This window comes from Fringilla coelebs, assembly GCF_963513975.1.
Source record: "Fringilla coelebs genome assembly, chromosome: 4".
Lineage (NCBI taxonomy): Eukaryota > Metazoa > Chordata > Aves > Passeriformes > Fringillidae > Fringilla > Fringilla coelebs.
Window position 1 is genome coordinate 22,835,817 of NC_140032.1, and position 22,907 is coordinate 22,858,723.

At 41.4% G+C, this 22,907-nt stretch overlaps 3 protein-coding genes across 3 annotated transcripts in view; 1 reads left to right on the plus strand and 2 right to left on the minus strand.

Annotated features, from left to right (window-relative positions):
• Positions 1-3,646: 3,646 nt before the first annotated feature.
• Positions 3,647-6,052, minus strand: LOC311152974 (toll-like receptor 6; the record flags this gene model as incomplete). Its single annotated transcript, XM_084204473.1, has 1 exon — positions 3,647-6,052. The coding sequence occupies one exon, from the start codon at positions 6,050-6,052 to the stop codon at positions 3,647-3,649; it is 2,406 nt and encodes an 801-aa protein (XP_084060599.1).
• A 7,519-nt stretch (positions 6,053-13,571) lies between these two features.
• On the minus strand, positions 13,572-18,015 carry LOC311152751 (toll-like receptor 1). The gene is made up of 2 exons (XM_084204068.1): positions 18,010-18,015; positions 13,572-15,647 (listed from the first exon to the last, which is right to left on the minus strand). The coding sequence occupies exon 2, from the start codon at positions 15,582-15,584 to the stop codon at positions 13,623-13,625; it is 1,962 nt and encodes a 653-aa protein (XP_084060194.1). The 5' UTR covers positions 15,585-15,647; positions 18,010-18,015; the 3' UTR covers positions 13,572-13,622.
• Positions 18,016-21,416: 3,401 nt separating this feature from the next.
• The window catches only part of FAM114A1 (family with sequence similarity 114 member A1), a 28,967-nt gene continuing 27,476 nt past the window's right edge, over positions 21,417-22,907 (plus strand). Inside the window, exon 1 of the mRNA XM_084203905.1 lies at positions 21,417-21,444. The gene's annotated coding sequence lies outside the window, so the exon portion shown is untranslated. The remainder of the gene's footprint in view (positions 21,445-22,907) is intronic.

A 22,907-nucleotide genomic window follows, 5' to 3' on the forward strand; every position in this document is an offset into this window, starting at 1 on the left:
ACACCCCAGACACACCTGCAGGCTGTGCTGAGAGATAACCATGATGATGATGATGAATGGGGTTTTATTTCTTCACACCCTATCAGATGCCTAAGAGGGAGCCTGGCTGAATTCACTATGCATCTCTAACACTTCCCATTTCTGCTGAAGTATTTGCATCAGGATGTTGGTTTCTCACTGCCTGGGATCCTGCAGATCAGCCTGGTGAGCACCTGTGCTATGCCATGGTGATGTACAGAAGGGAAAGCAGCCACAGCAGAAATGAGGCACAAAAATAAAAGCCTGCAAACAGCAATCAGAAAATGAGTAAATTACTGGCTTGTATTTCTTGGCCTCCTGCTTGAAAATAAGAACCACATATTGCAAAGCCAGAGACAGCTCATTATCGTGCTGTTGATTTCTAAGATTCAGGCAGGAGGGACCAAAGGCACGGGGGAGTCACTGACCCAGCGCTGTCACGGGAAGAGCTCGTCCTGACCTGTCCTCCTGAGCCCGCACACCTGCCAGAGGCTGCTCCAGTCGCTGGCTGATAAGATTCATCTCTGTTTTCCTATGAGTCAAGAAGCATTGCCTACGTTCTAGAGTGATCACTTTCAAGAAGCAGTGATAATTTCATCGGCCACTGGGTGTCCCTCTTAGTCTGAGAAAAAGGCACAATTTAAATTCATGAGATTTTAATTTAAGATAATATTCATTTTCTCGTACTTGAGAAATTAAGCTGTTCCCTCTGTCTTATTTGCGATTACTGAGCTCAATCCTGTCCTACAGAGAAATCTGCTCAAGGATTTATAACTGATCTCTGTGTCTTTGCTGTGATTTTAGTCATAAAAAGGCTTTAAATGTATCCTTTACAATTAAAACTCTGGCCTGGCTGAACACTAACTAAGCCAACACAATGTTGCTTGATGAGAAATACTGTCAAATGCTTACTTAGAAAAGAAAACCAACCAACACACCAAACCAGGACAAAATGAGTCTGCTTTATCAAAGGAACTCAGTAGTGTATTTTAAGAAGCTGTACTGTATGGTATGTACACAACCAAAATATTTGGCATCTGCATGAAAGATCTGTGAGGTGGGAACAATAAAGTATAAAGGGCTCTTACAGCATTAATATTCCAAAACAATATACATAGAAGACTTGAGAAACTATTTCTTTCACACCCACATAAAACTTACATTTCAGAACAGTCTTAAAGGGGAGGAGCTCCTCCACAGCCCAGTCTGTACATTATTTAGGACATAACCGCCAGTTTGCTGATGCGTTAAATTCACAGGGACCAGAAAGTCTGAATTAAGACATTTCACTTCCTCTTTTCTTGTCTAGTAAACAGGATAGAATTTTAGCCCATTAGCACTAAGTGTGACTGCTAATCACGTTAGGCTGTAATGCCTGGGAGGGGGAGAAGGCTTTCAGGAAGAAGGGTCACAGGATTTCTTGATAGCATTCCCCACTTTGAAGTGTCAAGAAGTCCTAGAGAGGCAAAATTGTAAAATCATAAAATAATTTGGGTTGGAAGGGGCTTCTAAAGGCTGTCTAGTCCAACTCCCTGCAATGAGCAGGGACATCTTCAACTAGATCAGATCACTCAGGGCCCTTCCCAACCTGACCTTCAATGCTTCCAGGGATGGGACATCCACAACTTCTTTGGGCCATCTCTTCCAGTGTTTCACCACCCTCATTATAAAAAATTATTGCTTATATCCAACCAAAATCAGCCCTCTTTTCGTTTATAACCAATACCCCTTGTCTTACCACAACAGGTCCCGCTGAAAAGTCTGTTCTCATCTTTCTTATAAGCCCTATTTAACCACTGAAAAGCCTCAACAAGATCTCCATGGAGCCTTCTCTTCTCCAGGCTGAACAACCTCAGCTCTCTCAGTCTGTCCTAACAGGAGAGGTGCTCTGCCCTTCTGATCATCTTTGTGGCCTCCTCTGGACTCACTCCAACAGGTCCATGTCCTTCTTGTGCTGGCTGCAGCACTGCAGGTGGGCTCTCACCAGAGCAGAGCAGAGGGGCAGAATCCCCTCCCTCCCCTGCTGCCCACGGGGCTCTGGATGCAGCCCAGGACACCTTTGGCTCTCTGGGCTGGGAGTGCCCATGGCTGGGTCATGTCCAGCCTCTCACCCACCAGCATCACAAATCCCTACTAAATCTTGATTTCTGGGTAAGGCTTTGACATGGTCCCCCACAACATCCTTCTCTAAATTGGAGAGAAACCGATTTAATGAGTGTGGAAATAACTGAGTGATGATTAAGATTTAGTAGGGATTTTGAGCTCTTCTCTTCAAAGCTCAGGAGCCAGGCACCTGGCATCCTACTGCCATCCTATCCAGTTAACCTGAACTGGTAGGTGGGTGCCAGCAGGGTCATCTTTGGACACCAGGAAGCTCTCCCACAGCTTTAATTTCACTGTTTCATCTAGCTACCACACCTGGTGTGTGCTTGGTGAGCCACCTCAGTGAATGTTAAGGATCACATCTTCTTACCAATTTGATCACCTCATGGGCTGCCCACAGTTGTGATCTCAGGGCTTTACATCTCCATTAGGCTGTAAGTACAACGACACAACTCCACATCGCCATTGAAATGACACTTGAAATTTAATAACAGATTAAGAATTAGATGTTTATTAGACTCTCGAATCCAAGCACAGCAAGTTTCTAGATGTCTTCTACTAACAAACACCATTAGTTTAATCAGTAAGATTTTAGAAGTTATTTCCTAGGGAAAATGACTCTTTTTTCACCTATGTGATGACCCTTAGCACCTGCTCATTAAATGAGCAAGGTAACAGAGTTCAGTGGAAGCCTGGAGATAAAAGGGATTCACCTCCAAACATCAAGTTTCTAAGTACTAGGAAAGAGAAGAAACACACAATCCAGTATAGCTTGATAGAATCACAGCAGAAAGCAACAATTTGGAATACTATAAAAAATAATAACTACAGGTATTAACTATGCATTTGAAGACAGTGAATAGCAAATTCTATGAACTCATGACTTGGCAGGTATCGATCTCTAGGCAACTGGTAATGTTAAACACAGCAGAGGAAGAAGAACATCAAACAAGAAGTAATGGATTCAACATTTCAGCACATACCCAAGAAACTCTCCCTGCGATGAAGGGACAGATTTCCAGGAAAGGAAAACAGGCTGAAATGGTGTGGATACTATACTCTTAACACCCACTGTACCAACATATTGGATGGGATTCAAACAAGAGTATTCTTTTTTGTGTTATTTAATTAAAACCAAGAAAGCAGATCCTTACAATCCCAATCTCACAACATTCACATCAGAACAAAGATTAAATGTATGCCTTGGCAGCCTGATTACACCAAACAAACTACTATTCCTGATACTTTCAAATGGGAGAAGTCAAAAATAAATGCAACCTAAAAATAAGGTCAATCATTATGAAAATTTCTCTCTCTTTCTCTTTGTTGATGATGAGCAACTACAGATGACTTCTGACTATCTAGATGGCTTGAGTAAGCAATAGCAATTTCTATATGTGCCACATTTCGCAACAAACTGGCAATCTTGTAAGAAAATGGAAAAAAATATTACCAGAGTTTAATGCAAAAAAGTCAAGTCAGTTATTCACATACTTATATTACTAGTAGGTGTAACATCACCCTCCTACTCATTTGCTTCACTGGATATTGGCAGGTTAATGTTAATGGCTGCCCTGAGGTTAGCCCAGAATAGGGCGCGCTTGCTCCTCTCCTTCGGCCACTCCATGTAGGTGCGCTTTGCCATGAGAGCTTTCAGCTTGTGATACCTGGCAGGGATCAGGTACGGAGGGATTGGCTCCAGTAAAATGAGGATTAAGCTGTTGGAATTCTCACTGAATAACTTGTGATGGGCAAAGTACAGCTCATAGTGACACCACTCGCTCTGCACAAAGTTGGGAGACAACACAAAGATCGACTTGTAGCTCTTCTCAATGCAGTTAATGATGTTCTCCACAATGCTCTTGCCGGGGATAAAGTTTCTCTCGTGCTGGCACAGTTGCACGCAGCCCTCCCCCCTCTCCAGGTTCGGCATCAGCTCGTTCTTCACCCACAGCGAATCGCGCTCGCTGTAGGAAATGAACGCGTGGAATTGCAGCATGGCCCCCTGATCTCCGGGGGGGTTGTGCCAAGCTCTGCGCTTCATCTGCGTCCACTGCCACGTCATCCGCACGTACCAGGGCACGTCCAGGCAGATGCACAGAAAGGCCACCACAGCCACCAGCAGCAGCGTCAGCAGCAGCGCTGTCACCAGCAGGAGCGTCGTGTTGCAAGCCAGCAGGCTCAGGTGGAAGTCCTTGAGCTCCGTGCCTCGCAAGCTTTCTGGGTACTCGCACACGTACGCCGCCGGCCAGCCAAAGAGCTTCCCCCCTGAGCGCCTCTCCAGGCGGATAAAGGCTTGCAGCTCACAGGAGCACTTGAACGGGTTGTGCCCGGCCTGCAGCTCCCTGACCCTTGGGCAGCTCTGGAAGAAGTCAGCAGACGGGGTGAGGATCGAATTCATCTCGATGTTCAGGAACTGCAGGGACGTAAAGCCGCTGCACCCCGGCAGGTCGGCCAGCCTGTTCGACGCCAGGTTCAGCTCCTCTAAGGATTTCAGCTCCGCCACCCCGCTGGGGACATTGCTGATCTGATTGTTCTGCAGGCTGAGTTTTCTGACGTTGACTGGCAAGCACTCAAACACAGCATCCACCAACTGATTGGAGGACAGGTCCAGCTCTGTCAGAGACTCGGCCCACTGGCATTGCACGTCAGCTCCATCGTGGCGCAGCAGGTTGTTGCTCATGTCCAGGTATTTCAGTGATTTCATACCGCTGGTCATGAAGCTTACTTTGCGAAGGCTCTCAAATTTATTCTTCTGCAAAATAAGTAATTTCAGATCCAGGAGAGTACCGCAATTCTGGAACAACTCATCTGTCAGGGCATTGTGAGAAAAATTTAAATACTGAAATGAGCTTGTTCTACTGGGGCAAAGCATGTGGGGCATATATGCATCAGCTATTGTTAAACTGGTAATATTCATCTCTGAAAACTGTCTGTACAGAATCTCCTGGTTGAAATAATAAACCTTATTACGAACATGCTCCAAAGTTAATGCTTTCATGGAGCCATCCAAAGAGATTAATTGTTCCACAGAGCTTAATAAGGGTAGAAATGCATATTCAGTCAGCTCCTCCAGTGGTCCTCTAAAAGTCAAATTTCTCACAGTCAAATGTTCCACAGGTGAATACCAAATAAGCATGAAAATTTGCAGGATGATAGCCCATTGTAAGTCCACAGCATCAAGTGTGAGAGTTGTTGTCTTGATTTTCTTCAGAAGCATTAAAGACGGAGAGGGGAAATCTTTGTAACTTGAGGTATATCTTAAGTTAACTATTTTTAAGTTTTCTGCAGCACTCATTCCATCGTACAGGAGGGGAAAAATGAAGTTTTGGTTTGCTGCAAATGTAATGTGGAGGTTCCTTGTAGTCAAGACTGTCAGACTCTGAGGCTCATACAGTGAAAAGTTTCCCAAGTTCAGGAAGACAGTGTGCAGCTGCAAATGTTTGATATACCTGAAGTCTGACGTTCGTATCATTGTAGCACTTAATCCAAGGTACTCCAAATGAAACATGTTCCCAAATTCCTGACAGATGGGCGGGGCAGTAAACTTATTGAAAGAAAGATCTAAATGTCTAAGATATGCAAGAGTTAGACAGGAAACTTTTGAAATGTTATTATGAGATAAATCTAAGTATTGTAAATTTTCATTAAAAATGAACACACTAAAGTCAAGCACCGTAATTAGATTATGAGAAAGATTTAATACTTGAAGGTCAGAAAGATGAATAAATTCTGAGACACTAAGTCCAGAGATCCTATTATGCGAGAAATCTAATACTTGAGTACGGACTGGAATGGTTTTTGGAACATTAGTTAGCAAACCGCTTGAATAATTTGCAATAAATTTATCCTCTACAGTAGGCTGAATATTATTCCATAGTGTGAATGTAAAGGCACAAGTTAAGACATAGATATTTGTGAGGGATCTCATTATGCTATCCAGTTTTATCTTGGTTTTTTACAGGAACACAGAAGCATATCTTTGTTTCCTGTTCAATATGTCCCACTGATGAGTCCAGCCCTATGGAAAAAAATACATTACATTTAATGAAGCTGTTGAATGGCTGAAGTTGCTTTCTTACTGTGAAAATAAACTTCAATATAAAATCTATGTAATAAAAAAATATTTTTCCATACTCCTCTTTTCAGTTCTTACCAATCGTCCTCACTCCCATTCTTTAACTCTAATATTGACTCAGTCAAATATAAATTAATTCTCTTATAATGGGCGGGATGCCACTGGTATATTACAAACACATAGAGGTTAAGAAATACAAATTTCTTAACAATCATGAAAAAATACAAAACTGGTAGAAACCAACACCAATACGTTCATGAATAAAGGAGAACAAACATCAAAATAAAGGAGAACATCCATCTGCTGTTTCTATACATCCCAGGTTCACACAAATTTGGGAACAAAACTCCAATAAAACCACCCTCACAAGAACTGGTGCAAAAACAACCTCTTCACTTAAAGGATATTCTTCACACCCCAAAGACCTGGACATTGCCATGCAGCCTCTCAGGGTCAGATTATCAGCTTTGTCCTTGCTATATCACAAAGACATGAGTCCATTTTTCCAATAAGCCAAGAATTCAGAGGAATTATACTGTCCATTGTATTGGGTTTGCATGGCAAGGTTTTGGTAGCAGGGGGACTACAAGTCTGGTTTCTGTGGGAAGCTGCCAAAGGCTTCCTCTGTGTTCCATAGAGCCAATAGCAGCTGGATTCAAGGCCAAGCTCATCCACAAACTTAGTAGTGCTTCTGGGATAACATGGTGAAGAAGGGGGAAAAGCTCTGGGAACAGCAACTGCATGAAGCATAAACAACTCATAAACAGTTTCAGGAGACAAACATCTCCAGTTTTAGTTTCTGTTCTGATTTTTTTCTGTTAAAAAGATCTAAAACCCCAAAGTTTTAAAATTCTGTCCCTGTGTAATCTTTTGTTAAATAGAAATCAAAACCCCTTTTTTTTCAGTTCTAGGTTATAATGTGTGCTAGTCCCTAATAATTTGATTAACTGATGGTTATCCAAAACTCAACCCTTCCCATCCAAGTTTCCTATCAGGCTTAAAAAATTTTTTTCTTAATTAAGTAAAGCAAAAATACATGCAATTAACATCTCCAAAAGCATTAAAAGAATAAATCACTAAAGTATTTCTACCTCTATTGAATCCAGTAGAGAGGCCAAATTATGCCTTCAGAAAGTTGTGCTAGGGTATCTGAGGACACAAAAGAAATGAAGCTGGGATGGTTGGTCAAAGTATAGTATCAATTGCAAGACAAAACAGGACAAGGAAATCTGACCCAGCTCCTTCAAAGTGCAGTTGGTTCTGCTCTTCAGAGTCCAGGCTGATAAACAATCTAAGTCTTGAATCAAACAAACTTTGATCTAGAACCACCTGGAGGAACCTCCTCCTGGTCAACAGGGATGTCAGTAATAAAGCAAGAAATGTTCTGAAGGGAGAAAAAATCCAGGAATATATTCTCTGTACGTGTTCCAGTGCCAGATGAGTTTTAATTTATTTTACATGCTATGCTAGATACTGCAACAAGGGACAAGCCACACTCTATAGCCCTGCAGAGTGACACAGTCAAAGAGTAAAGCAAATATATTTAGAAAAGCAATAGTAAGGATCAAGGGTTACCCCGCCAATGCTGTTTCGGAATAGAATATTAAATTAGAGTTGGCTGAGAATTAAAACTGCCATACCGAATTATTTTTCTCCCTTTCCTCTTTGATAAAATTCAGATTAGTGTTTTCACTGAAACTTGCAAGAGTATCCTCCAACATCAAAGAAATACCAGCACCTGAGATTTTATGAAGTCCAAGATATACAAATATCAAAGGGAAAATTACTATAAATAATGAAGCAAATATAACCCACCTTTTGTGCATGGAATTCATCTTCAAGCTGAAGAACCAGCAAAAGTCCTCTGCATACTTGGTTAGGGTCCTCAAAATAGAATTTCAAACATATGTAATCTTCAGGGTGGGCAATCTCACATGAGATGCTAATTCCTCAATAATTACCTACCTCAGGAAGCAAATAAAACAGGTCCTTTTTAAACAAGATATACCATTTAAGAATTGATGAAACGTCCTTACAATGCGGGTATTAAGAGCACAATGAAAGGAAACTTTCAACAGCTCAGACTAAAAATACATTCACTCCTTTGATATTTACATAACTACCTGGTTTAGGAGGAAATAAACCTATCTGTAGTATAGAATATTTCCCTTGGCAAGACTGTTCAATTAATTCTGCATTTCTAATTTCAAGTGTGCTTCTGATGTTACACAGATGTTCTAGAAATCCGTCAACTGCATCTCCTCTTTGCACACACAGAAAAGAGGAAGCAGAACCCTCACTGCCAAAATTTGTTCATATCAAGATCTCCTGCAGTGCTCTACCCTACCAAAATTCTTTGTTCATCAAGGAGAGTAATTAATGTAGTCCACTGATGGAGGACAGAAGTTTATATCTCAAAAGCTAGTAACAGTGGCAAATTGGCACAGTTAAAAACCTTTACAGGCCAATCATCTTTACACTAGAATGGTTATCAAGGATACCTCGCATTGTGGCTTCCTCCAAAAAATTATAAAAATTAACAGAGAATATTCCCTATGACAAGACAGCTGTAATGAAGTCACAAATAATATGACAATATAGGGCAGTCTGGGGCTGAAGGATGTCACCGTTGAGCCAGAAACGACACAAATTCACACGAAGGCTGGTTTGCAGGAGGAGCGCATTTAATGCGAAAAATCCTCTCTTTTATAGACAGATTTGACACATTCTACTTGATTGGCTAGCTAACAAAAACACATTTCTCACAAACATTCCTTTAGAAGAACAGAAAAAACAGAGTAGAAAAACACCACCTGCAGGTTGTTTATACTAACAAGTTATCATCGTTTCTATGACTCCCTAAAAAGTCTCACAGGTCCACTGTGAGAAAACGAAACCCATTTTCTTGCTCTCTGACCAGGCTGTTGCATCCACAGAAGGAATCCAAGAAAGCAGCCATTCAGTTCATATTGTGAACAGGGACATGAGCCTGGGAGAAAATCATCATCTGTGACCCAAGATAAGACCAGAGATCATGAATGTTTCTCTATAAAGCAGCAAGAGTGTTTGCCAGCTGATACCACCTAGACTCCAAGTTAAAAGAGACACTCCTATTGGTAGGCATTAATCCATGACTCTGAATAGAGTAAGGCACTTGTTGTCTGAACAATGATATCACAATTAGCCAAAACAGTAGCAGCTTTACGTTGAACATAATTCCTAGAAAAAAATTTGCTGCATCAAATACACCAGCAGCTTTCATCAGAACTGACTGTAGTGCACACACAACTATTAAAACTACCTTTTAGTTGTAGTATGTTTAATTTTTCTACCATATTTCTTTATGAAGTTTTAAAATACATTCAAATAAACAGTTTGCCCTAAAGAAAAATTTACAGATAAATAAATAAATAAATAAAACTCATACCTCTGAATACCTCTGTTAAACCATTAGGAACCTTGCATAATTTATTTTTACTAACCAATTCACCAAAGTTTTCTTTGGGGCTGGTTTCAGCTTACTGATTCAGTCATTTTCCATGACAGGCAAAAACTAAAATTAATGTATTTCTGTCCATGCATCTCAAAATGTACCAGCTACATACCATCTTTTCCATAGTCAGCTCACACATGTTCATGCAGATACCTTGTTCCGTTTTTGAATTTTACACTGCTGGGGTTTTTTGCAGTTTGTTCTCTCAGTGTTTGCAAAAAGACATTTTACACTTCTGCCTGTATGTCATCATTATTTATCCAGAGAGGAATCAGAACTACCCTTGGTCAGGTATGAAAAGCTTTTCAGGACCAGCACCATGCCAAAAGTGTGAAGAATCTCTCTGACAAGAACTGCAGAAGGGCTCTTAAAGCACAGTCACAGCAGATGAACTCATCAAAGCACTCATGAAAAGTTAATACAATAATTAAAGGTTTACAACGTTGGTGTTTGGTCACATCAAGGACTTTAACTGTAATTGTCATTGTCACTTGTATGTCAAGTAGGTGAAAAAAAGAGTAAATTCCACCACAAGTCAAACTGGGCAGATACTGTATCACATTTATGCTCAAGCCAATTTTGCTTTAGTATAAACGGACACAAGGATCAAAGCTGTGGAAATCAAACTGGTAACCCAGAGCCACCTTGCAGAACACACAATTTTCTCACTTATTGATTATAAATACTGTTTTCTCTTGACAAAACAGTGACTACAAATGAGCATTAGAGTCAATCTCAGCAAGTATTTCCAAAAGAAAAAACAGACTAACCAAAGCCTTGAATAAAAACATGGGTTTCACAGAGGTTTTGAACCTTCCTCTCAGCAGAATCTCCCTGAGTGCCATTATTTTCCCCTGAGTGCCTTTCCTTCCTCTAACTCTTTGCAGCTAAAGTTCAGTGAAGGTGTTTTGTAACATTTCTAAAGCTAAAGAAGAGCTGAGCTCTCAGCAAGCAACTCACATTGTGTCAAATCTGCTTGTCGGCCAGTTTCCTTTATATTATACACTTCTTAAATACACATAAAAACATTTCCGCTTCTACACTTGAATTTCGTTCTGCACATTTTTTATGTTTCAGAGGGTGTTTAACTCCCATGCTATCAGTTTTGTATGTTGATATTTTTATGTATGCAAAAATAGCATTCCTGCTAGTCACCAAGATGACTAATCAAATGCCAGGAATCGGCCCTGATACAGTATCTGATATCACACATTTACACACTCCCTTTCCCTGATAACTGGAGTGCAGCAGCAGTTAGACATTTCAGTGCAGTACCAAATGCAGGCACACATCACCAGGCTGCACAGAAAAGGTTAGTCCCTTTCCAAACTGAGCAGATAAACTGACTCACGTGCTGTGAGACTACGGATGGCCCCATGAACACAGAAAAATTACTTCATGGATTAAAGCTGGTTTTATAGAAAGGTTGAGAGTATGACAGAGACTGAGATAATTATTTGAAATATTCTAATAACACTTAAGAAACTCATTCTCTCTTGTGGAATCAGAGAAACTAGCTCTAATAATTCATTGCACGTTTAGCTGTTCAATCAATTATTTGGCACATATGGAAAAAAAAAGATAATAGTATGTGGGCTTCTGGTTCCAAAGCACAAGTTTTAATTGATGCCCATGCTCATTAAAAGTCACTCTTTCCAATTTATTAACTCAAGGATTTTGGAATTCAGAAACTGTAATACCATAGAACTGTAATTATATACGTCTGCTTATCATAACATCAGCTACATTCCCTGAGGTCACATAGTTCCAAGTTCTTTCCAAAGTGGCAAACAAACCTTGCTTGCCTTGTTAAAACCTTCCACTCCTTAATTTCTGGTAATGGCTATGGCTCCCACATGACTAACAGGAAGGTTTCTTGGAAACTCTCTGACTTTCAGAGCATTTCTCTGTCTTCCAGCCAACAGCAGAAGCCAGATGAGTTCTTAAGATTACACACAAGGGGATGTTACTGGCCTAAAACTCCGAGGCTTTTGAAGAAAATTTTCAAGCAAGGTACCACATAATCCAGCTGTCCCTGGTTGTGAGAAAGGGGTAAGCAAAACAAGCTGTCTGATCATCTTCAGTTTTCACACTGAAGCAGTACTGGGAGGGGAAGGGGGAAGCAGAGAAAACATTTATTTCCACAGTCCTGAATGAAATGTCTGCCATTTGGTAACAGGTGTGCTATATTAATTTTGAGGCTAAGTGGGAGAGCTAAATGTGTTAAATTTGACCTTTCTTCTACAGGTCACAAAGAGTCACATTTCAAGGCTTCAGGTAAAGAAATCTCAGACTGCTTAAACCTCAGGCAAAAAGAAGCATCAAAATTAAAACCTTTTGCTAGTAATGGAAGACAGAAATAAGATAAAATGTAGAGATCCTATTTACATGAGGATTTCATCATAACATCCTTTTCTCTCATATACATGTTGAAAAACATTTTTGAAGGGAAACTTCCTGCTTGATGGTCAACCAGCTCTGGTATTTCAAACAAACTTCCCTTGCTGGGGCAACGAGGAAGTTTGCTGTCATCATCTTCAGCAGTTGTGAAAGTTTGCCTGAGCCCAGTCATGCTTTCTTCAAGCTAAAACAGTATAAGTAGAGACAGAGGGGCCTGCTATGTTTTTGTAAAGGAAAAGCAAATATTGTAAATGTAGCTTGTTTTTCTAACTCACTGAATAAACAATTAAATTGCCTGCTGCCTCAAGACCTGGGAAATTTTTTCAGGATCTGGCTGGTTATTGACTTTCTGACCACAAGTCATTGCCATGCCACAAGAGATACTGTTTCAGCAGAAAAGGACAGATTCTTTTAATAATAAATATAAAGTAAGATATATGGATGAGTGTCACCCTGGTTTTTTGAGACTCTCTAAGCCTTCTGATGTTGACATTCTTGTGGGGAACTTTCTCACACACTTTCTGTAAACAACTCATTGTTTTTGCATTCCTTTATGGAGGAGGAGAGAGTTGATGGACTGTTGGTTAAACCAGTGTCTGTGGAGAGGTTCACTGTCACCCTCCAATCCACTGTCACCTTTGTAAAACTATAAATGTTGGAGTCAGAAAATAAACTCTCTCTTTTCTTCTTCACCCTGAGAACGGTGTGTGCGTGTGTTCTTTCCTGTCCTACAGGGACAGATGACAAAAAGTAGAAGGCTAGGAGGGGAAAAGCGTGATTCAGAGATGTCAGGAGCTTCTCAAAACATAGACAATATGATGAAGGCAGCTCTGTTACTGCAGATGCCCTCCCACCCCCTCTGGTCAAGGTATCTAGGTATCAAGGTAAGGACTTTATGAGTATTAGAGCTCTGTGCTTCTCCCTTGCTGTAATGTCAAGCTAAAAAGTGAAGTACCTCACCTTTCTTTTTCTTAAGAAAAAAACCCAAAACTTTTCTTCCTTGCTCAATCCTTGTTTTTGGCAAGTTCAAAGTTCACAAACTTCTGTGTCTGGGTCCTAACCTTTTATCCACCGAACCTGAGCAAAGACTATTTAGCTACCATTTTGAGCTCTGGAATTCAGGCACCTTCTCAGGATCCATAATTTTCTTTCACATGAACCAATTTTAGAAAAAAATCTCCTTTGACAAAGCTGTATAAATTTTGTGATTAAAGCAGCCCTGAAATTATCCAGCAGTTGAAGCACTCTTCCAAATGACTATACCAAACTGCTCCAGATTTTATTCTGCTGAGAAAAACTCACTACAATATCTCAAGTCATATTTCAAAATCCACATTCAAATTCATTTGCAATTTCCTATCTCAAGAGATTTGCAATAAGATGAATTAAATGTTGACTACAGTTAGGAGGCAATACAGACAAGTTGGAAACAAGATTGCGTAACAAAAAATTAAACACATTTAAAATCAATGGAAATCACATTTATTATTTCAATAAGAAAAAACAGATGAAACTCCATTAGAAAGATTCTTAATCTGTTTCCTCATACAAGTTTTCATCAGCTTTTAGCAGGTTAATGTTAATGGCTGCCCTGAGGTTAGCCCAGAATAGGGCGCGCTTGCTCCTCTCCTTCGGCCACTCCATGTAGGTGCGCTTTGCCATGAGAGCTTTCAGCTTGTGATACCTGGCAGGGATCAGGTACGGAGGGATTGGCTCCAGTAAAATGAGGATTAAGCTGTTGGAATTCTCACTGAATAACTTGTGATGGGCAAAGTACAGCTCATAGTGACACCACTCGCTCTGCACAAAGTTGGGAGACAACACAAAGATCGACTTGTAGCTCTTCTCAATGCAGTTAATGATGTTCTCCACAATGCTCTTGCCGGGGATAAAGTTTCTCTCGTGCTGGCACAGTTGCACGCAGCCCTCCCCCCTCTCCAGGTTCGGCATCAGCTCGTTCTTCACCCACAGCGAATCGCGCTCGCTGTAGGAAATGAACGCGTGGAATTGCAGCATGGCCCCCTGATCTCCGGGGGGGTTGTGCCAAGCTCTGCGCTTCGTCTGCGTCCACTGCCACGTCATCCGCACGTACCAGGGCACGTCCAGGCAGATGCACAGAAAGGCCACCGCAGCCACCAGCAGCAGCGTCAGCAGCAGCGCTGTCACCAGCAGGAGCGTCGTGTTGCAAGCCAGCAGGCTCAGGTGGAAGTCCTTGAGCTCCGTGCCTCGCAAGCTTTCTGGGTACTCGCACACGTACGCCGCCGGCCAGCCAAAGAGCTTCCCCCCTGAGCGCCTCTCCAGGCGGATAAAGGCTTGCAGCTCACAGGAGCACTTGAACGGGTTGTGCCCGGCCTGCAGCTCCCTGACCCTTGGGCAGCTCTGGAAGAAGTCAGCAGACGGGGTGAGGATCGAATTCATCTCGATGTTCAGGAACTGCAGGGACGTAAAGCCGCTGCACCCCGGCAGGTCGGCCAGCCTGTTCGACGCCAGGTTCAGCTCCTCCAAGGATTTCAGCTCCACCACCCCGCTGGGGACATTGCTGATCTGATTGTTCTGCAGGCTGAGTTTTCTGACGTTGACTGGCAAGCACTCAAACACAGCATCCACCAACTGATTGGAGGACAGGTCCAGCTCTGTCAGAGACTCGGCCCACTGGCATTGCACGTCAGCTCCATCGTGGCGCAGCAGGTTGTTGCTCATGTCCAGGTATTTCAGTGATTTCATACCGCTGGTCATGAAGCTTACTTTGCGAAGGCTCTCAAATTTATTCTTCTGCAAGATTAATGTCTCTAGCTGAAGTAGGTTGTCACAATTTTGAAAAAGGAAATCTGTTAAATCATTCTTTAAAAAATTTAGGTATTTAAAGGGACTCTTATATGAAGGACAAAGCATATGAATCATCTCCGAATCAGCTATTGTCATGTCTGCAATATTCATGTTTGCAAATATTTTGTATAGGTCATCCTGTGTGAAGTACATGTCTGTGATTATAATTTTCTTCATTGTCAATGCTTTCATAGAAGTACCCGAGTAGTCAAAGTCATACCTTTTAATGTCTGACAGCTGTGTTACATTGCTAGTATTGAAGTATTCAACGGATGAGTGCCATACAGTCTGAAAAATTTCCATAAGGTGTTTCCAACCCACTGACACATTTGTCAGTGTCAGATTTGTTAACCTGGATCCTTGTCTGAAATTAGATAATAAAGCTATCAACTTTTTTACATTGCCATCTGTGATTTCTGACAATGACAGGCTTTCTGTAGTATTTTGGATCACAACCCAATCAACATCAGTTTTGGACGGATCACTCTTTGCATACAGGAGTGGCAGGCTCGCGATTTTTTGGTTAGAATCATCTTCTGGAAAATTGTTAGAAAGAGGTGTAAAGAGTTCATCTTCCACAGACAGGCTGACATGGTTCCAAAAAGTTAATACAAAAAGACACTTGTACAGAAAAACGTTTCTGAGAAAGCTCGTATTTAGTGTCATACTGTTTTCTCCTTCCTTGCAGGTGCTCAATACTTTTCTTAACTGTCCATCTTTGTTCCAATCCTGTGGAAATTAAAGAAACACAAGCAAAAACCAGATTGTATTATTAAGTAGCTGTGCAGGAAGCATCAGAGAGAGAGATTTTTTTTAAGGTTCCAATTTCTTATTTCTCCATTTGATTCAAAAAGCAATGATTTTCTACAATCATTCAGGAGAGACATTCTTTATTAACAGACTACTGAAATTTTTATTTGGCAAATACAGTGTATTTAACAAATAATGAGTCAGTTTTTTACAAAACATGTCTGATTTCATAGGTGTCCAAAATTTGCTGCTTACTTACAGAATTACGACTGTGATACAGTGCATTATGAAGGCTTCCTAAACTGTGTAATACACTTTGATTAGAAAGTACAATAATTGGTGTCAACACATCATCCTCTCCTCAGATTCTCTCTTAAGTGATGTGAACTGGACTCAGAGACATTATTTTAAAATAGGCTTTTGACAGTAACACCTGGACTGAAACATAGGATGGAGGCTCAAGAGCCTGAGTCCTTAGATAGCTGAGACTAGATCATCAGTGCTTCTTTTAACTAAGTGAAAGAGAAACGAGTGTGAGGGTAGAATGATCTATATTTATGCCTTGGGAAAGCCCACAGAAGGGTTCACTTCTTGTCTGAGCTTAAGCATTTCCTGAATTTAGACTCTGAAAGTGGGGTGCTCACATTTGGTCTGACAAGTATACAAAGAGAACACCAGACCACACTGGGAATATTTGCAGGCTACACAAAAGAATACACAAAAATAGACATAGAACCTCTGTACACAAAATCCAGCTCTGATCTAAGGAGACTGACCTCAAACATCTCTGTTTTGAAAGAGAGGCGTATTTAAACAGACTTTAGAGGGAAAAAATCATAACTGTGTCTTTGCTTTGGTTTTCCTTATTAGAGGTCACTTTTTCTTTCTGACTGTAGGAGTTTAGGATAGCCAACCTCCCTTTAAGTCAGCCATTGAAAACACTGTCTTAAATCTCCTTTCAGCTATTGCATAAATCCATTAGACCGCCCCTCTAAAAGAGGAACTGGTAAGAACTTGGTTAACAATTTTACATGTGTAAATCTTATTTCAAGTTGTTTTCCAGATTTCTAATATCTTTTTATTTCCTCTTCTTTCCCCTTCCCTCCCTTAAATTTTAAATCATAATGTTGCCTGAGGTTTCCCACGGTACTTTTTAATGACTGCACTGGCCTTCAACTTTCCCTTGATATTGAAGGGGTTAAATTGTCAGTTTACATTTCTAAAGACTCTACAATGAGACAGTACCTACCACCTGACAGACTGATTTACATCTTCAAGGACTACATTCAAGGACTACAGTAATATAGCAAAACTTTTCCAGCGTTTTTCCAAATTCTTATTTTGAAAAATTATATGCATCACAGCACTCAAAAGGCATTTGGGCATATTCAGTCCTGTTCTTCTGATTGTTTGGGCAACTCTACTAATGTGTTTAAAATTAACCAAAATATGTAGCTTCAAGAGAAATCTGAAAAAAATCTACCTTTAAATCGTTATTCCTTCTTCAGATAAAATTTCAGAAATATCCATGGACTAGATGAAAAAAGAATAGGATTCTTCTACATATGTTTTATTTCCTTCTCTTTCATCTATCCTAGCATTCAGTCAAACTATTTATGAGTACCTTCAAAATTTCTTTAGACTATCATATGAAGCAACACAAGTAAAAACTTTTGTAACATATATACTGTGATCTAACATATAAACTATAATCTTTGGAGGCTAATACTGTAGAAATTATCCTTCACAGTCATATCACTTTTAATTCAGAAGTATCCTCATGTCTTCAAACGTGATAAAAAAAGCTTAATCAAGAAAAGCAATCCAGGAGGGTAGGCAAGCCAAGAGCATAGCAAGAAAGTGTCCTGTTGTTTAAAAAGCAGGGGGAGAGATAAAAAATGAAGTTTTAAAGAGTTTTTCCAATATAAAACTGGTATAAATTGACTAAACTTCCATATAAGAAATATACAGAATACATTTAGCTAGGCATGCACTTGGCAAAAAACTAATGTTACAAGCATGCCTTTCACAAGGATGAAACACATGATCAGGTTAGACCCAGTTCCTGAACTGCAGAAAAGCAGAAAAACTACTGCCATCACTCTGCCCCCCTTAACTATGGGTGTAGTGCTAATAAAAAGAGACTGCTACTTGGACAGTTTTTTTGGATAAATATTCCGAACACAAGCAACTTCACCATCGTTGCTTCCCCATACACTTGAAAGAACATCGTACACCTGCTATGGAAAACAAGGCTTATTTTCAAATAAGATACGGAATAGAAAACAACTACAGCTAACTAGCAACAGCACAAAGTCAACAAAATCAAAACTTTTCTCACCAGAAATAGCTGCTGTCCGAAAAAGCAGAAAATGTTCTCAGGAAAACAGCAAAAAAAAAAAAAAAACTTCCTGTAACTCTATCCTACTGAGTAACAATACTTAGGAACACCCAAATTTTTATATACATGTTTGTGCCATCTACTGACAGCTTGTGAAATGGCATTTGCTTTTCTCCAGACGTATTTTTCACATACAACATTACTGTACTATCCTCACTATTCCATTACTGAAATTTGTGGTTTTATGCTTTGCAATATATTTAACAGGAGAAAAATGAATCTTTTAACCAATTTTCTACCTTCATTAAATTAATATGAAAATAAGCACTTCTTTGGAATAAGTAATTCAAACACCTTTCCATCTAAACTTAATAATGATCTAAGTCTCTATGCATTATTGTAATTTTTTGTCCATTTTGCTACACCAATTCAGTTGTCAGACTCTCATCAAGGTTGGTTTATAAAAGTACCATGTCTTAGTTTAATTTCCACTTAATGGGAATGGAATAATAATCCCTCTCCTGCTCCAGCAGTGTTGTCATTGGGTTAAACAGTGAACATGGAAACATTGAGTGGAGTTTGGGTTTGGTTTTTTTAAAAAAATAAAACAGAGCAGACTTTGGCAGTGAATGCCCAAACACAGGGTTATTGTCCTGGCAAAGACATAAACCAATCTCTCTTTATTTCTGTATAATATTGGTCAGAAATTCCACCATAGCTGAGATCTAAATACAGAACTGCCACACTACAACCTACCTTTCTGGGTTAGCACATCATAACACATTCATCACTTAATATTTCAATGATTTAGAAAGCAGAGGAAATAATATAAAAAATCACTTTTTCACTTTGAGGCTTATTCTATAGATGATATTTAATTTCTCAGCCTCAAGTGAAAAGAGGTCATCCAAAAATGAAATTGAAAGATAGGACAGGTAGTAAGCAACAGAATATGAAAAATTCACTGCTATAATGCCGATGATTCTTATAGTAGTTCTCTATGATTTTATGATTCTCCATTTCTGTCAATTCAGACAAGACTATTCACAGCAGATTTCCAAATGACACCTTATAATGACGTTACATAAAAACCTCCCCATTGCCTGCTCTTAGGTGGAAAGACTTTGCTATCCATCCTTAGGATGAGATAAAATCCTAAGGTCATGCTAATACCTTGCTTCTACCAAATATTCATACCTGTTTTATAATGTAACAACTGAACTGCTTGAACAGAGCCTACATATTGCTCTGCTGAATACAGAACTGGACATACAATCGGTACTGTGTATTATCTCCTGTAAGGTAGAGACTCTTATTCCAGAGAATCTCTTAAGTTCAGGGACAGGATGAGCCGCCACTGGCATTGCTTGTATGCCTATGTACTATAAAGACAGATGAATAATATGTTAAACAGCAAAATAACCATACTACTATGAATTGCATCCCCCTAACCCTTCAGACCTACCACTTAGATTTAGCAGTGCAATCACTGGAGGTTGATTAACATAGTCCATGAATGTCATGAATACTTCCATGTACTGTTAAATGTAGCCAAATGTCTTTTTGCCTTTATTTATATTTATCTATTTATTAAAAGGCGGGTGTCTATTCTGAAACCCATTAGAAAGATGATGATAGAGTAATAACAAACATCAGTGAAACCTGAGATAAGTGGAAGTGTTCAATCTCTAATGCTTATTTATTCCAAAACCCTTTGAAACATTACCAGAGTGAAAAAAATGCAAGTGAAATCAATTACTGAAAATTGAAAGAGAAAAAATTAGAAAATGTTAAGTGTAAAAGTCTTAAATTCAAAAAAGTAGTTTAGGAACTTGCAAAATATATGCATCCTTATATCCAAACAGACAGACATCCACATTCATGTACATATAATGTTAATTTTACCCCTAGGTGGTAACTTAGTGTTACAACAGTGATTAACAATGTCATTAATAATGTCTTGCATTCTACGACATGCATGGTTATGTAAAGAATCTGCAAAAGTGACAGTGCAAGATCCATGTCACAGGCAAAATTATTATCTGTCATGGGCTAACCTCCAGTTACTGTGATTCCTCCTCAGATATTGCTCTTACTCTTCCACAAGCTCCACTGAGAAGAAGAGGGAAATCCCTAGGGCGATTCTAGATTTAATTTTCAATAAATATATCTAATATTAATAAATTACCCAGCATTCCTTAACACATACATTCTCACTGAATGATCTTCAAAAGAAACTTATTACATAGGGCTGCTACCAACTAGCTTAATGAAAAGCTTCAGAGACTTATGCCTGGTAAAGTCACATAGCATGATCGGTATTTGTAAAACACACTTCTGAGAACTTTTGTGACCTCTTGGAGTAGCTCTCCTCAGTGGCTCACAACGCGCTGGTTTACCGCCGGTGTCAAAATTAACTACTCTCGTTTGCAGACTAGTGATAGAAATGAGGCTATATTGCCTTTCACCATTGTAAAGGGCATGCTTCACCTTAAAATGAGGCTGCAAAAAGAGGAACGGGTATGAGGAATTACACAGAAACAAGAACCACAGGCTGTTGGGAACAGCCTGAAACCCCTTTGCTCAACCAAGTGTTTCATCAACTGACTGGAAATGTGTGCACGCACCGCCGGCTTCTGTCAGGGCATTTCCTGTAAACGCAAAGCTACATCTCCGTTCAATTCCGCAACCCCACGGGTCAGCAAGTGCTCACTTTGAAGAAGGATTAGACTTTCTTAAAAAAAAAAAAAATTATGCCAGCTCAGCAACTAGATTAATTTGGACTTTTTCTCTTAGACGATGGTTGAGCACTGAAGCGGCTTCCCAGCGAAGTAGCCGCATCACCAAGCTTATCTGAGTCCAAGAAGCATTTGAAGACAACGCTCTCGGGCACGTGGTGTGAATTCTTGGGGTGTCCTGCACAGGGCCAGGAGTTGGACACGTTGATCCCGACAGGTCCCTTCCAACTCAGCACATTCTATGATCCTATGAAATTCACCCCTTTTCCGCCTCAGCGCGGACGCGGGGGCGCCGCCGGCCCGCCGCCGGCCCTGAGGGAAGCGCTGCTGCAGCCGCGCCCGACGCTCCGGGCCGGCGCTTCCAGCGGGGTCCAGTGGGGTCCGGCCGGGCCCGGGCGCGTCCCCCGCGCCGAGGGCCGTGAGGGGCGGGCATGGCGGCCGGGACGGCTCCCCGCGCTGGGTTACGGAAGCCTGGAGCCCGGAGACGGCTCGGCAGCGGCGTGGCGCTGCCCCTTTACAACACTCGGCCGCCTCACACAGCCGGAAGGCGAGCGAGGGACAAAAGCCAGCCCTCCCTCCTCCCTGGGGCCGGCCCGAGCTGTCTGGCCCGCTCTGCCTCCTCCCCCCGCTGCTGCCGACGTGGCGGGGCGGGGAAGGGAAGGAGCCGGGGGCGCGCCGGTCGGGGCACTGCTGAGCGGTAAGGAGCACAGCAATTTCTGCAATTTTTACCGCTTTTGACACTGGCTGCGCCACACAGCTCTGTCCCAGAGGGGAATTTCGAAAAGGGAAAAAAAGAAAAGGAGAAGCGGGAAGTTGTGGCCGCTGCGGGCTTGCGGGAGCGGCGCCCCGGCTGCTCCTGCCCCGCCTGGGGAAGGGGGCAGAGGGCAGCGGGTCCGGGGGAGCTGCCGCCGGCGGGCGCCAGGGGAGGTTCGCCTGCGCTCGCCGTGCCCGCAGCGGCCCGCGGAGGAGGAGCGACAGCGGGCATCGAGCGAGAAGGGAGCAAGGTGCCGTCGCCAAAAAAGTTATTCCTCCCTCCCGCTCGGGGACGGTGATTCGTGCCCGAAGGCGCCCGGCGGCAGCTGGGCTTTGCTTTCTAGGGGAGGTGAAACTCCTCCGACGGACTCGGCAGGTGCCGCCACCGCCAGCCCCCTCAGCGCGGCTGGTCGGTGCGGGCCGGGCACTCCCCCGCCACCGCTCCGGGCTGGCCTTAGCATCTCCCTCACAAACTCCCCGTAGAGTAATTCCCTTTGGGCGGAGCTGTCCGAGTTGATTTCGATCAGGACAGGCTCACGGATGAGAGGTTGAATGGCGCTGACCCCGGGTGCAGCACGGCTCGGGTGTTCTGACAGACGCGGTGATTTGCTGTTACGTGCCGTGCTCCTGGAAGGAAGGTTCAGCAGGCAGCTGCAGGGACTGTGGCCCGAGTGGTACCCAAAGATGATCCAGTACTGCAAAAATCCATGTACACTTCTGTGTGATCCTTTAAAAAGTGCTGGGCTTACTCAGAGCTTATGCCCATTCAAAATTATGAAGTATATGTGTAAAGCTTTTACAGGTTTTAATAGAGGATCCTCATATCCCATGATGGAATTTGGTTTACAAATACAAACATTTTCCTTAGGTGATGCTGCCCATCACACAGTGAGTACTGTTACAACAATAGCAATACTTCCCTACAATAAAGCATCTTACAATATCTGCTGTATTTTTAATGGAAAACTGTCAAATGCAAAGATTCTGACTTCAGAATTCATGTTTTCTGAAGATAATTAAGGTACAATGTAAGCTGAAGTAATACAAGTGATAGCAAGTGCTTAGTTTTTTAATTATGTTTCTTCTTCACTGATCCAAAGTGCTACTCTTGGAACTATTAAAACATGTGATCTACATTCACATTAGATAAACAGGCTACTAAAGCTATAGATGTACACAATTCTATAGACTTTAATAACATACACTAATTTAAATACATGCTTCTCAGGCAGGTTTCTCCTAGATCCCAGTTATGTTTTGCTTTTTGCTTTTTTTCCCCCCTGTTCTTTAGTCTCTCATACAATCTCCATTCTTCCTGACTGATGCATACCTTTGATCCATGTTTAATTAATATGAGAGTCAATGAAAAGGCAGCATCTACAGAGAGGACTGTACAAGTCTTTCTGT